At 43.9% G+C, this 15,110-nt stretch overlaps 1 protein-coding gene across 1 annotated transcript in view; it reads left to right on the forward strand.

The window, feature by feature from the left end:
• Window positions 1–15,110, forward strand: part of LOC143152703 (protein unc-13 homolog A-like) — a 90,691-nt gene that overhangs the window by 35,304 nt on the left and 40,277 nt on the right. The window contains exons 3-4 of the mRNA XM_076323098.1: window positions 5,757–5,859; window positions 11,859–12,105. Of these exons, the coding sequence (XP_076179213.1) occupies window positions 5,757–5,859; window positions 11,859–12,105 (350 nt within the window). The remainder of the gene's footprint in view (window positions 1–5,756; window positions 5,860–11,858; window positions 12,106–15,110) is intronic.

Here is a 15,110-nt window from a genome sequence, read left to right on the forward strand (position 1 = left end):
CGCGTCTATTTATTATTCAAAGTTTTAAATTGTCCTATTTTGCATTCAACAATTTCTCACTCTCGCGCGATGCGCTATCTCGTTCGAACAGCTTACATCGGCCGGAAACATTGCCGTTCTTTTTTTTCTTCTCTCCCTCTCTCTCTCTCTCTCTCTCTCTCCCTCTCCCTTTTTATTTCAACGCGAAACAATCCACCGGCACGGGACTAAAACGAACCGTTTGCTATTTGCGCAGAGTCACGGTTTCTAGCGTTGCATTATTTACCGCGATGCAACCACCACGGGCGGCCTTTTACATAGAATGTTTAACGTTGAAATTTTCTCAGTACGCGGTAATTTCCCGTTACGTCTCGCAGACGTTTCGCCACGCGTTGTTTCGCGTTTATTTCCGCAACGACGTATAAAATCCTCGAGACATTCGGTGACTTCGCATTCGTATTGCGCATCTTTTCCTGTCCACGCGCATCCCCGGCACGTGTGCGCGGCATCGTCGTACTGGCTACGGCCACGAGAATCATTATTTTCCGTGAACGTCACACGTGGTGGAACAACTGAAGGATTCAACGTTTATACACCACGGCGTTCCCTCGTTGTACACGCGTCACGGTACAAAAAGACGGAAATTTCCATCGGGCGTCGCGAATTCGCGCGACGCTAACCCGGACCACGTTGGATTAATGTTACGTCTTGAGAACGTGGCTCCGTTCGAAACTGTACTTTCACGGATATTAAATCCATCGTATTCGAGACGAGTAATCCCGATAGAGCCATACGTCGCGACATCGAACTCGTTCACTCGCTCCAGACCGAAAGTTCCTCGAACACGCTGGAAAGAATCGCCCGTGGAACGATCCTCGACGAAGAACCGACGCGAATATCAATTATCTCGTTTCGCATGGATTGCTTTGGACCTGGTGTCGCGCGCGATCCTCGTAATTAGTTTCTACGATGGAATCTAACGCCGAACTCGAAGGACGTACTGAGACTCCATCCACTTGAGATCACGCGAATATCCTCCGTTACCCGTGGGAGATCCGATGCTGTTGAAATATACGGGATCGTTTGTACCAATTCGTTACATCCGACCTTAGAGACGACGGACCAGTTATCCCGGTGTCGCGAGAGTCGAACGAGTACCGAAGCTGGTAGAAATCGGTGGAGACAATTCTGATATTGTGAAACGGGACGTGAACGGATCAGGCCCATAGGTGTCGGGGATTCCGATCCGTTGGTACCGTGTATCGATTACGGGGAGTCTCGAGGATATCGGATATTCGAGGAGATCCTGTGAGTTAAAAGGCGGTGCGGTTTTCCAAGTCTAACAGGTTATGAGAGATTCGGTGCCCATCGATTAAGGGTGGGTGTTGAAACTCCAGAACCCTTGAAACCTTCCAGCCCTTCGTTGTACTCGAGATCCCTCGGGCTTTCTTAGCCAGGCATAGCCGGTACGAGGGTCCACAGGACGGAGGATGTCGTATTCTACGGTCCCACGGGTCATCTGTATCGTATTTCACGGTTTCGGTGTCATCTACTCGGGATTTAAAGAAGTCGGAGTTATTATTATCGGATCGCGCCACTCCGAGATCGTTTATACCGAGTTTGACATCTTCGGGGCTCGTGTATCGATTTCTGGCTGCTCCGAAACGTTCCTACAGATAACCATAGATTCGTAGGTGCCCTGTCACGATGTCGATGCGATTTCGAAATACACGGTTCGCACAAGGATTTTTTACTAACCTCGTGGTTCTATATATTGGGCCTCGCGTGCTCTAGAAATTTTCAGAGTTACAGATTTGAAAATCATTTGTATTGGGTTCTACTTGCGCTAGTATGTTCGTATTAGTAACGATTGTCGATGCAATTTGAAACTTTTGTATCGGGTACTTTTGTACCCGATGATTTTACGATTCTACTCGTTGGGCCTTTCACGCTCCGATATTTTCTTTTTATAAAAGCTACTTGGAAGCCGTTCGCGTTGGGTCCTACGTGTTCGTGCAGATAGATTCGAGAATCCTTTGCAACGATATCGATGCGATTTGGAACGTTCGAATCCGCACTCGCTAATCTCATAGTCTTTGAAATTTTTTTATCGATAGCCACGGATTTGGAAGCCATCGCGTTAGATTTTACGCGCCGTAAATTGTTTATACCGTGATTTATAAATTTAGAAATCGTTCGTATCGGGTCCAACGTGCTCTGTAACGTTCGTGTCCGAATCTACAGGTCGAAAGTTCTTTACCGAATTCTACGTTTCACGTTCGCATCGGGAACGCGCGAAGCTTGTATTCCGTTTAATGAACTGTAAATTGTACAAACCGGAATTTCTGTATGAGATTCGATCGATTCGATATCGTCGATATTGGGTTTCACGAGATTGGAGCGGTCAACTTCAAGTACCACGAATCCAAAGTCCTCCATCCATCGTGTTCCACGGATTACGTGCTCCGTTTTGTTTTTTTTTTTCCTTTTTTTTTTTTTTGCGTGTTTTCAATCGCAAAAAGCACCGCGTCGCTCCTCCAACATAACTGTTTTCGATTTCAATTGTTTCGGTCGCCTTTCGCTCCCGTTTATCGTGACACCGTGGACGTTAAAACGCTTGAACACGCGCGCCGTTTGTACTGTGCTTTTCGTTCCGGACGCGTCCAAAAGAGATTAAAATATACGCGTATTTGAATAGCAAATTTTGTAGGTGTTTTTTTTTTTCTCCCCAAAGTATTTCCCCCGTATACTCGTCGGACCGAATTACCGTAGTTCACGGGACCGGCGAACGAGAAATTGTCCGCGAGAATCGCAATGGCGGGCGGTAAATCGTGCCAGAGTCGGACCAAAGTGTTCTTTATTCGCGACAACGTACCGCAGGGAAATACGGACAAGATTTCGGACGGAATAAGGCCGTAACAAGTGTCACGATACTACGGAACGACCCGTGGCTCGTGACTCTACGTTTCAATTAAACGACCGTCTCCGTAATCGTCATTAACTCGTCCGAGGGTTGTTGAGTCAACTGCAATTAAACCTTCACCGATAACGAAAATCCTCACGTTGGAGACCCTCGGAGTATTTTCCGGTATTTTCCCTCTTATAACCGAACAAAGATTACATTTCAAAAATCCCTGCTCTTCGAGCTACCGAAACGTTATCCGTTGTTCGTTCCTTCGATCGATAACCGTTTCACGATCTCTCGAGTTCTTCTACACGTTGTAAATTTCGCAACGATCACGCAAGATTCATACCGATGTACTCTCGTTTCTTCTCGACGATTCGTCGTCCTAATCGATACTCTTCTCTCGCTTTTTCACCGGACCGCGACGAACGAAATTTCATTTTCCTCGTTTTCTCGACGCTCGTTTCGATTCTTTCGCGGGCTCCTAGACGCTCGTCTTCGTTTCTCGTTCCGTGTAGTCTTCTCGTGGATTCGTTCGTCGTCTCGTTGGCTACGGCGACATTCTTCCACGACGAAATCATCGGACAAGGATTCACCGTTCGTCGGGACAATCTCATCGGGCTGCGCGCGACAACAGCCGCGGTGTTTGAAACACGCTCGGGTTCGAAGTTGTTTCCTCTTTTTTCTTCCTTTTGCGCGAGTTATCGAGAGCTCGCAGCCGGAATAATAGTACACGCGTGCACGGACAGCGTGGGTGAAAGCTCGCAGAGCTTTACGGTTCGTCTGCGCCATTTCCCAGACGCACAGACGACGGCCCGAAAGACCGTATCCTTCGTAAATTGAGAAACGACAGCCAGTTCCTCGAGAAATGTTACGTTATATATATGTATATATATTATATATATATATATATATATATACACAAACACATATACACAACTTGTACACATACGTGTGTACCCGTCTCTTATCGATTCGACGACGTTGACTTATAAATGTTTTCCGTCGACATAGGTTGTTAGACGGGTCAGGCTCTGAGAGGTTATTGGAAAATATTTTTCCGGACCACCGGTAGTTCGTTTCTGTATAATTGTACGCGAAAGAACGCTGAAAGTAATGGCCCGTGTAATTTCCATAAATAACGTTCAATTTTTCCACGGTGAAACGACCAGAGTCACACACGTAGCCGCAGCGGTCGATTTTTATTACGAATCATCGCAAATAATTTCGTCGATACGGAAACCGTTTTGTTACTGCAACGAAATCCGAGTGAAAATCCGGTCGGTCGGTTTTTGCGGCGATTAAAATATTTTTTAATTAAGGTCGCGTAGTCACCGCAATGCTAGGGAAACGTTGAAATTGGTAATTCCTTGCTTACCGTGTAAACGAACCATTTATCGATATTTCGATGTTCGCGGGCAGCTGGAAACGTCCTCGAAGTAAATTCTTTAATTCAACTCGGACGAAATGCATCGAAGTGTTTCTCGAACTGTAAATTCCATTTGTGAGTTACGCTTGGACCGATTAATTAATTGCACGAGGTGGCAGGGGAGAATAGAGACCGTACTTCTCGATTCGGGAAGAATTATTTCCGGACGAAACGTTGGACAAACTGGAGGACGTGTTACAGATTCGAAAGAGTATTTCCAGTAATGGAGAAACATCGTCGAACGAAAATATTTCAGTTGAACCACCGATGGTGCACACTGTTGCGAGTAATATTCGAATTTTCTGTCACATTTGCGGCAAGCATTCGTTACATTACCTTCGTTTCACGAGTACCTTTAATTTTCTTTCTCTTTTAAATAACGCGACAAAACGTCGCTCCTCGTAAATACCCATTTGTCGCCACGTGGATCATTTACGAGCCTTAAATATTCGCTACGGTAACGTCACCGTGGAAGTTACTCGAAAAATAAAACTTGCAAGTTGGAAATTTCTACGCGCGAGAAACGATCGATCCAAAGTTCTCGATTATCTTCGCAACGCATACCATACAATCTTTGCTAGTCAAATTCTTTTTCAAAAGTCACGAGCGAACAATTATTTCGGTATCGACTGGGGAACGAATAAAAAAAAAAGCAGAAAAAAATTCGTTAAAAAATCCGTTACGGAAACGCAACGGTAGGGACACACGATCCCGGTATCTAATAACGTTTCGTCGACGAACGAAAAACAAATACGTTGCAGTTCGAGGTTGAAAGGTTAAACAACGGTATCGCGGCGAAAATTACGCTAAAATGATGGCCGAAAACGTTGTACGAATCGCTCTCGGTTGCGCGCGACGTTACGTAACGAACGGTCCACCTTTACGGTTTGGAAATATTTGTACGCGTCGGGAATAGATCGAAGTGCACGAAAGTTATTCGATTTCCCCTTCGCGCGTCAAGCTACGCCCCGGTACGAGGGAACGAGCTCTCCTCGACGCGTTGAAAAACTGCCGAGCGACGCTCCGCTCCGCTCGTGCGAGGAGGTAGCGTTTAATTTATCGGGCTCGCGGAATAAATCCCAGTTTATCCGATCGTAAATAATTTTTGCCCGTCGCGCGATACCTTGACGCGAGACTCGCGGCCGAGCGTGGCCCCGGGTATTATTTGTCAACGTCGACGTTTCCATTTTCGCGGGACAGGTTTCTTTTACGAGCGGTCGCGCGGCTAGCACCGCGTCCCTTCGCGCGATCAATCGGAGTCGAACCATCGACAACACCGACGCGGCCTCTCGCGATCCAACCTCGTGGCAAGCGAAACAATCGCCAGGAACTGTCCGTCCCGGTTCGGAGAGAAAAAAACCAGAGAGAAAGAGAGAGAGAGAGAGAGAGAGAGAGAGAGAGAGAGAGAGAGAGAAACACAAAACGATCCACGACGATTTTCAGCGGAACAGTTCAACTCCTACGTAACGCTGAAGCTGCAGAACGTGAAGTCAACGACAGTCACTGTGAAAGGGGCCAATCCATGCTGGGAGCAAGACTTTCTTTTGTAAGTAACGCGCAAGATGAGTATTTAAACGAGCGACGATCCATCGATCGATACGAGATGATTTTTCACACAGGTGCGAGTAACGCACCGTGTACAAAGGTACATAGAGTTTCGAATTTCAATTCTATCGAGCGCACCGTGGCGAAAAATTGCGAGAATTCGGAGTCGAGAATTGGTTTCGAATGTCTCTTCGTCGGTGAGACGGATCGTGGTATCTTGGAATATGTACCTAGGTGTGTTTTACAACACACGATTTTTTAGGGTAATTTTTCACGCGTTCTTTCAAAGTTCTTTTTATTCTTTCGTTAGAGAGAATATTGTGAAAATTGTTTTTCAACGATATTAAATTTGTACTTAAATTAGTATCCAGCCGAGTGTATATACACACTTGCGCGTCTTCTGTGAATAACTTCCTAGGATCTATGATTTTTATCGCCTTCTTGACGAAGAAATTTATTTAGAAGTGTGTTCCTGGAAGATCACTTTTACGCGTGGTTTCTTTCACAGTTTCTCACTGTTTCGTTAGAGAAAAACAATGTCAGAATTATTTTTTAAACGCATCAAGTGCGTACATCTTCCGCGAACGATTCCCCGGAATTGCCTTTCTTATCTCCGAAAGGAACGCGCGTTTGAGTATAATTTTACCATCGGGATTGATATCCACCTAACGCGATCGTTGTACAATTTTTCCCCATAGTACACTCGATAGAATTGAGATACCTAGGATTTCGGTCGAACTCGGTACTTAAATGCACGGTTTATTCACACCTATTCCCGTAAAAACCTTTCGGACTGATTTCTTTTGTAAGTACACGCTCGCGAACCCCGTTACCAACTGCGGCGGAACGGTTTTACGACGCGAGGCTCGGGGAGAGATCGCTGGGAAACTTTCGAGAGTTTTTCACGAATTTTTCCGCGCCAGCGACGGGCCGATAAAGAAAAAAGAAAAAAAAAAGAAAAACGGACTCGGTTCCCTCGATGGAGACACACCGGGGGAATCGAAGATAGACGGAGAACGAGCATTTCAATTTCGAATTTAAAATTTCGAATTGAAAGTTTCGCGATCCACGGTACATCCTCGACGGTTAAAAAGTTTCGTGCCGGGCAGGTGATACCGGTTGTTGAATAAAAATGATAAGGGCCGGTGGAAATTGTCACGGTCGAAGCGTGCGCGTTATCGGGCCGCGTTCGTTACCGAGTTTGCGTCAAGGTTCGGAAACAGCGGAGTTTCGCGATCGACTATCGAACCCCCTTAAGAGGTAATCCGATTCATAGCCGATATATAAATAGGTGCTTAGCCAGCACAATGGGATAGCGCGTTCACGATAGCGCGATTAGCTAATCGGGAGTTATGTTTCACATTTTAATCTTTTTTCCTCGCCCTCGTGATATTTTCCCCACCGTGGCTGTAACCCACGTACGTGTACGTATCGATTTCTCGGTCCTTCCGGTCGACAAAGCAGATTCGTTTTCTCCTTTTACCGTCACCGCGGCGCGTCGTAGCCGCGATATAATTATGTGTTTAATAATGATTTTTCGTCGACGCCCTTTTTCGCTGCACCGGCTCGTCGATACGATGCTCGCGCGACCACGCTGGTAACGTGTCGCGGAACTCGACATTGATTTATTTATAAACAAAATCGAGCGACGCGATTGCGTTCTTTCAGTATTTGCGATCGTTTCTTTATTATTAGCCGGATTTTTATAACCGCGTTTCCACGGTTATTTTGTTCACCGTGGCGAGATCCTAGGGCCTATCTGAACGAAAGTTAAGGTAACGCGGTTTCGAGGTACGAATCGTTTTTCAAAATAAATAAACCACCGTCTTCGGAATTGAGGAATTGTTTACCGATTTTATTCAATGGAATCTGACACTGAAACTACCAAAGGGTTCGTACGAGCCGTTTTGAATTTCTTTTTAAAGTTACCCGATCGTTAACGACGCTTTGTCAGCAATATTCGGTGACAATTATCGAAATAGAACACTAATCGTATTCGTAAATTAATTGGCCTTTTCTCTTTCCATTTTCGAAGGTACGTACGAAGTTTGATGGAAATAGAAATACATACGTTCACCGTTGGTGGTTTCAGCGTTAAGAAATTGTTCATCGAATAACGACTTTAATGAACGGTATTTAAATTTGTGGCGTAAACTTGGAATATATTGGAAGTTTGTTCGGTTTATTGAACAGCGTGTTAAACTTGTGGCGTTACGTTGGAGTATATCGGAAGTCCGTTCGGTGTATCGTAAAATTTGTATAAATTGATACAACATTCTTCTCTCGCGGCGGAAAGAACCTATTCCTGTTCACGGAAACGCCGATATCTTTGTTTGCAATATTGATCAATTACGCTCTACCTCGTCCGATACTGCGTGAACTATAACAAACGATCTCGAGGATAACATTCTCTCGTACTCGACGTGTCGCGGTATTCGAAACGATTTTCCACCAGTCGGAGAATAATTTTTACAATTAACCGGTGGAATCGAAACAATTGCATGGAAATGGAATTCGAAGCTTTCCAACGGGAAGTGTATAATCGACGGAATTGGTCCTGCGGGTCGTTTTGTCCCGAATTCGCTAATTGGACCTATTAGTAACGCTTTGTCTAGTAAATCCTTCCTTAGACGCGATTATGGCCGAGTGAACGAAAGAATCGATTTGGAAGAACGTACCATCGATTGTCCTGTTGAAGAGAAGGTGTCCTCTTTCTTCTCTCGCTGCTTTGGCTGATGACACGGATGTATAGAATATGACGGAATTCGACGAAAGTAGCGATGGGATCGAGCGTATCGCGCGAAACTTTGTTCCTTCGAGTGACTACATCCACGAGATGAACCAGAGTAGCTTTGAAACGGTAATAAGAAATATTATACACGAATATCCGGGTAAAACTAATTGCAAGGTTATAGTTCGATAACCGTGCGATCCAGAAGAAAGAAATACTATCCGTAAAACACTTTACGTACAATATTTCTTATTGTCGTTTTAACGCTACTCTGGTTTATTTCGTCGAAGTGGCTACTCGAAGGAACAAACTTTCAGATACACATCTGCAATGGTTATCGTTCGACAACCTTGCTATTCGATAGAAAGAAGTACAATTGTTCTTCGATCATTCGATCCTCGATTATAAATACCTACCAATTGTCACAATGGAAGAAATTTCCCGATTTTCCGACCAACTTTCATCCATATTAGATCGGATAATCGAGGCACTAGAGTACTTCTATTATGCATCCTCGAAAGAAACTAAAATTCTAATAACCGTCTTACAGATGGTAAATCTATCGATCGTGAAACGACGAAACGTTTCAGATCCTTCGTTACGAGTATCCTGGAGATCGTCCAAGTCGATTTTTTCGTTGGAATGGTCGTAATCTGAAAATTCCACTTCCTCCTGGAAGAAGTATCGAAGTTCGCGGTGTAGAGAGTATCACGGATAGTTTCATCGAAAAAACATCGAAATTTCATCGAGTAAACAAGGCGCGTTTTCGCATCGATTCGAAGATTACGCGAGTCAAAAATTTCTCGCGATTTTACAAAATACGAAACTCGAGGTGTCGGGACGAATCGCGAGCGAGGAGGATTGCGCGCGAACCTGTTCGCCATGTTAAAAAGATTAATGGTCCGTAGGGATGAATCGAGATTACGAAAATAGCAAATGAATTCGAGATGACAAGTGGTCCGGCGGGGTTTCGACGTAAACTTTCGACGCAGAATTCACCGCTCGGGGTCTCGCGAGGAAAGAGAGCTCGCGTGTCGTTTTTGCGCTCGCGAGAGACTCGAGTCGGGTTACCAAAGACGAATGGGGGTCCATCGAGTTTCACCGAGTCGCGCGACATTATTAACTAGATCCGTATCTCCGTTAGGATAACTATACGTGATCTACGTCGTTCAACTAACGAACGATGCACTAATTCGTCAAGAGAGAACGAATCGGAACGACATCGCGATTTCGTCGATAATAATTTAGGACGATTCCACGAAGTAGAAGATAGAAGGAGAAATGATATCTCGATGTTATTAGATTCGTTGATAATTAACGTTTAATCGTTGGCCTTTCGTTGGCCGTTGGAAGACGATTAATTTTATTACGAGGTACATTTTTAATAACTCGATCCACATCTTTGTTACGATACCTAGCCAAATATCGAACGTTGTACCAATTCGTCAAGGGAGAACGGATCGCGCGGAACAGCGTCACGGTTTCGTCGATAATAATTTAGGACGATTTCATACAGTAGAAAATAGAAGAAAAAATTATTTTTCGATGCTGCTAGGTTCGTTGATAATTAAGGTTTAATCGCTGGCCGTTGTAAGGCGATTAATTTTATTACAAGATACATTTTTAATAACTCGATCCACATCTTTGTTACGATACCTAGCCGAATATCGAACGTTGTAATAATTCGTCAAGGGAGAACGGATCGCGCCGAACAGCGTCACGGTTTCGTCGATAATAATTTAGGACGATTCCGTAAAGTAGAAGATAGAAGGAAAAATGATTTCTCGATGCTACTAGGTTCGTTGATAATTAATGTTTAATCGCTGGCCTCTCGTTGGCCGCCGGAAGACGATTAATTTTATTCCGGGCTACATTTTTAATCACACTCGAGCGTTTCCTTTGTCGTAGGAAGAATAAGACCGCGTCAAGTGCTCGAGATGAAGAACACGCTATTGATCGAGCGTTGAAAATATATAAGGAGGACAATCGCGAGTCCGTGGCGGTAGAAAACAGGAGAATTTTGGATCTTAGCTCTCGGAAATATCCCTACTGGCGCCGCTAAATCCTTACTTGCCAAGTTGCGAACCTTTAACCTACTTTTCCTTTGACGCGCGTCTACGTGGGCTCGGGCCGCTTTTAAATCGTATTTATTTAACCTGTGACGAAATAGCTGCCTAAAAATATGCATCCCGGGGATGTACCGATCAATTTCTCTCTATTTAGAGCCTCTCGTATCGGCTGTACAAACTCGACGAAATACGCGGAGTTGTAACCAACTTGTACAGGATGTTTCGCGAAACGAGTGGACGACTTTCGAAGCGAATCGCGCGTGCACAAATAAAAACGGAATGTTTTCACAAATCGCTCGGCTGGTATTTTCGAGTTACGATTTAAATTGGTCGCTTTCGATGATTCACGAGTATTTGTAAGATAATCTCTCGATGTTTCTCGGTACGATCTTATCGCGAGTTCCAGCGATTTTCGAACGAATCGTTTGAACGCGCTCGTTCGACAAAGAGTTCCTATCGGAAGTTTACGATAGCGCGTTGTGTAAAGACGGGCGAACAGTTGCAACATTAAAACAGTTATACCTCGGAAAGAAGGTTGCACGGGTTGTACCGTGAATATTTTTCAAATCGCGACCACGTTTCCTGAAACATCCTGTACAGCTAATTATAAACTCGGTACAATGCGTGTACCTAATATTAGGTCGAGTAAGAAGTTCGTTCGGAAGTCTAAGGCATAGAAACGTTATTTGCGAACGTTGCTCGCGTATGTTACTATTTATAAACCGATAACACCGCGAATAATTCAGGAACACTGTTACGGTCTGTTCCGTTTCCTAGGTTTCGAAGTTGCAAAATTCTTTTCCGTGATTTTTTGTCTTCGTTGCTTTTCGAAGCATGCGACACGTCGTAACGACAGAGTTCGCGCCGAACGAAATTCGTGCAACGTCTTCGATGTGAGAAAATCGCGCGTTTCGAAAAACAAAAGCGAAAGTTTTTTGTTTTACGTCAACTGGAACGTGTACGTGTGCGAATCAATCGAGGCACGACGAAAGGTTATAGAACACGGCCACGTGTACACGCTATCGATTGGTCATTGTTGGCGCAAACATAATGAAAATTCGAGCGAACTTATTCCTCGATCGGAATTACAAATGATCCGTGCACCGTTGTTTTCCTCCACTTTCCACCATTTCCTCTTTAGCTGTAACCGATTGTTCGAAATTGTTGTGTAACTAATCGAGAAATTCGTTTGTTATCTAGCGAAACGAGCGAAATAAACGTAGGCCTTCTGGTCGAGGTCTGGTGCAAAGGTTTCCTATGGGATCGTTTCCTGGGCTACTACTACGTCCCATTATCAGAAGTGTCCTACGTGAATGAGGTAACGTCTAAGCAATCCTACAATACATCCGCCACGATATCGACAGGGAAACAAGAACAACGACACATATCCCCTGACAGCATGCGCGACACGAACAGCAATACACAGCCACCAGACATCACCAACACGGTACACTAATTGATACATGCACCTACCTAGAATTTCCGTCTTAAACGAGCACCCTTTCGGATTAATTCGAACGGTGCATCTCCCGCCCTCTGGCGCGGCCGGGCGCGATGTCGTGCTTCCAATCGCGGTGCAGTAAAATCTCGATTATCCACGTGAACGTTGGAAGCGGTTTCTATTATTCGGGGACGTCGATTAAGCGGCCGTCCCGATATTCCGTACACGTGGCGCGTTTATCGCGACTAGATCTATCGTGTACGTTGGACGTCGAGCACATTCGACGAGCCTCGTTCGTTATTCACGATGTGTTCGACACAGAACGAAAAACAACCGGGAAAAATATAGGAGATCGGGTGAAACGAAAGATTTTCACGCTTAGGAGGGAATCGCGCGAAAATTTGTATATTAGGAGGAATTTAGAATTTGGTTAATCCGGCACAGAACGAAAGACAATGGAGAAAATATAGGAGAGCGAAGATTTTCACGCTTACGAGGGAATAATGTGAAAATTTGTATATTAGGAATAATTTAGAATTTGGTTAATCCAGCATAAAATGAAAATGAATGGAGAAAATATAGGAGGTCGAAAATTTGTACGCTTACTAGGGAATAGTGTGAAAAGTTTGGTATTAAGAGTGATTTAGAATTTGGTTAATTCGACACAGAACGTAAAACAATAGAGAAAATATAGGAGATTGAAGATTTTTATGCTTATGAGGGAATAATGTGAACATTTTGGTATTAAGAGTAATTTAGAATTTGGTTAGTCTGATACGGAACGAAAAACAATAGAGAAAATATAGGAGATCGAAGATTTTTACGTTTACGAGGGAATTGTAAAATTTTGGAATTAAAAATAATTTAGAATTTGGTTAATGCGGCACAGAACGTAAAACAATAGAAAAAATATAGGAGATTGAAGATTTTTACGCTTACGAGGGAACAGTGTGAAAAGTTTGGTATTAAGAGTGATTTAGAATTTGGTTAATCCAACATAAAACGTAAAACAATAGAGAAAATATAAGAGATCGAAGATATTCACGCTTACGAGGGACCTACGTGAAAATTTGTAAACGAGGAGTAATTTAGAATTTGGTTAATCCGACAAATAACGAGGAATGAAAAATAACGAGGAAAAATACACGAGACCAAAGTTCTTCTTTGCAAAAATCATTGCGAAAGAAACTTCTTTAGAGACCGAAATTTAAATGCGGGGAACTGTTCGCGCGCAATGTGTACACTTTTGTCGAGGCGTTCCAGCGGAGAAGATCGTAGTAACGAGAGTAATATCTAATAAATTATCGGCCGTCGACACTCGTCTAAACATCTAATAAACTATTGGACATCGACACTCGCTTAAACGTCTAATAAACTATCGCCGGTAAAACATCGCTCGGTTTTCGCGAAGTGTTCCCAGGATCGAAGCGTTGAATTTCGCGCGGTTCCGTGTGCCAGAAATGTTCAATGTTTCCCCAAAGCTCGCGACCCGGATAATCGAGATTCGATTCCCGCGATTCGCGGTACACCGCGCAAACGCATCGCTTATACTCTAAGAAAGTATCTCCGGGCTAAGTATCGTATCGTCTAACCGTTTCTCGCGGAACAGTATCTCGCGATCGATTCCGGATCTGGCTCTAAGCAACTAGAAAGTGGAAGCACGTCCGGGAGGGCAAACGCTTCTTCGCTTTGTCGATAATACGATACGTCGTAGAAGCACAGCCGTAGTCGTCGAACGAAAGAGTAGAATTCCTTTCGTCGAAGCTACCACCGAATCGGTGACTTTGGCGTCGGTGGTGTGTCTTGGATTTCGTGGTGGGGGGTGAAAAGAAAAAAAAAAAAGAAAAAAACTCGATCTCGATTCTCCGTTCGCTGTTTAACTTCCAGGATGGGGGAATCGTTTTTAAAGGAACGACCGGGCGTAGTCGAAAAGTCTAACCCCTTTTCGCGAATCGTCGCAATCTCGATGGCGAGAGTCGACTAGAAATTCGACGACTGTTTACACGTCGACGCGAAACCAATCGGTGAAACCTCGTCGAATAAGCGTCGCGAATATTTTATTCGCGATGAGAACGGTCACACACCTTCTGTCATTATTTTACAACAATTTTCCCGTAAATGGGCGCTCCATCGCGCTCCATCGAACACGAACGAACCCGTCTCGATTTTGTAAGGGAGACGAAACCGGGTTGTGGAAAATTCGAAATCGCGACCGAAGCGTTTCAAATGGCATCGCGCGCGAATACAACTGATCGAGAAACGTTGTTCGCCGCAAAGAGAAGGGAAAGTATGTATAATTGATCGTTTGAAATTTTTTTACACCGTGTTACAAGGTTTGCATCGAACTGGTAACTTCGAAGGTCGAGCTGCTCCTGAAGGGTGTACAAAAACCGATATATACATCTTAGACACGGAGAAGAAAGTTTAGGGACTGATGTAAGAAAGAATTAACGACTGTTCCGTTAAATTTTTTTTAATTCTATTCTGTATAGAACAGATAACGAGATTCCTTGGCCGAGAGTACGACAAACTCCAACCTCTCGACGTTACCAAAATTCTAGTCCAAGAAACAGCTAACGACTGCTCCGTTAAATTTTTTTATTAAATTTTTTGCATTCCGTTTTATACAGAACGGTTAACGAGATTCCTTAGCCGAAAGAACAACAAATACCAACCTCTCGACGTTACCAAAATTCTAGTCCAAGAAACAGCTAACGACTGCTCCGTTAAATTTTTTTATTAAATTTTTTGCATTCCGTTTTATACAGAACGGTTAACGAGATTCCTTAGCCGAAAGAACAACAAATACCAACCTCTCGACGTTACCAAAATTCTAATCCAAGAAATTGCTAACGACTGCTCCATTAGATCTTTATTAAATTTTTTTGGATCCCATTCCTTGTAGAAGATGTAACGAGACCCCTTAGCCAAGAGAGCAAAAAATTTCAACATTCTCGACGTTACCAAAATTTCTTGTGCCAACATTTCGAAATAAAGGTAAACGTAATGCA

The sequence above is a fragment of the Ptiloglossa arizonensis genome, chromosome 11 (genome assembly GCF_051014685.1).
Source record: "Ptiloglossa arizonensis isolate GNS036 chromosome 11, iyPtiAriz1_principal, whole genome shotgun sequence".
In the NCBI taxonomy this organism is placed as follows: domain Eukaryota; kingdom Metazoa; phylum Arthropoda; class Insecta; order Hymenoptera; family Colletidae; genus Ptiloglossa; species Ptiloglossa arizonensis.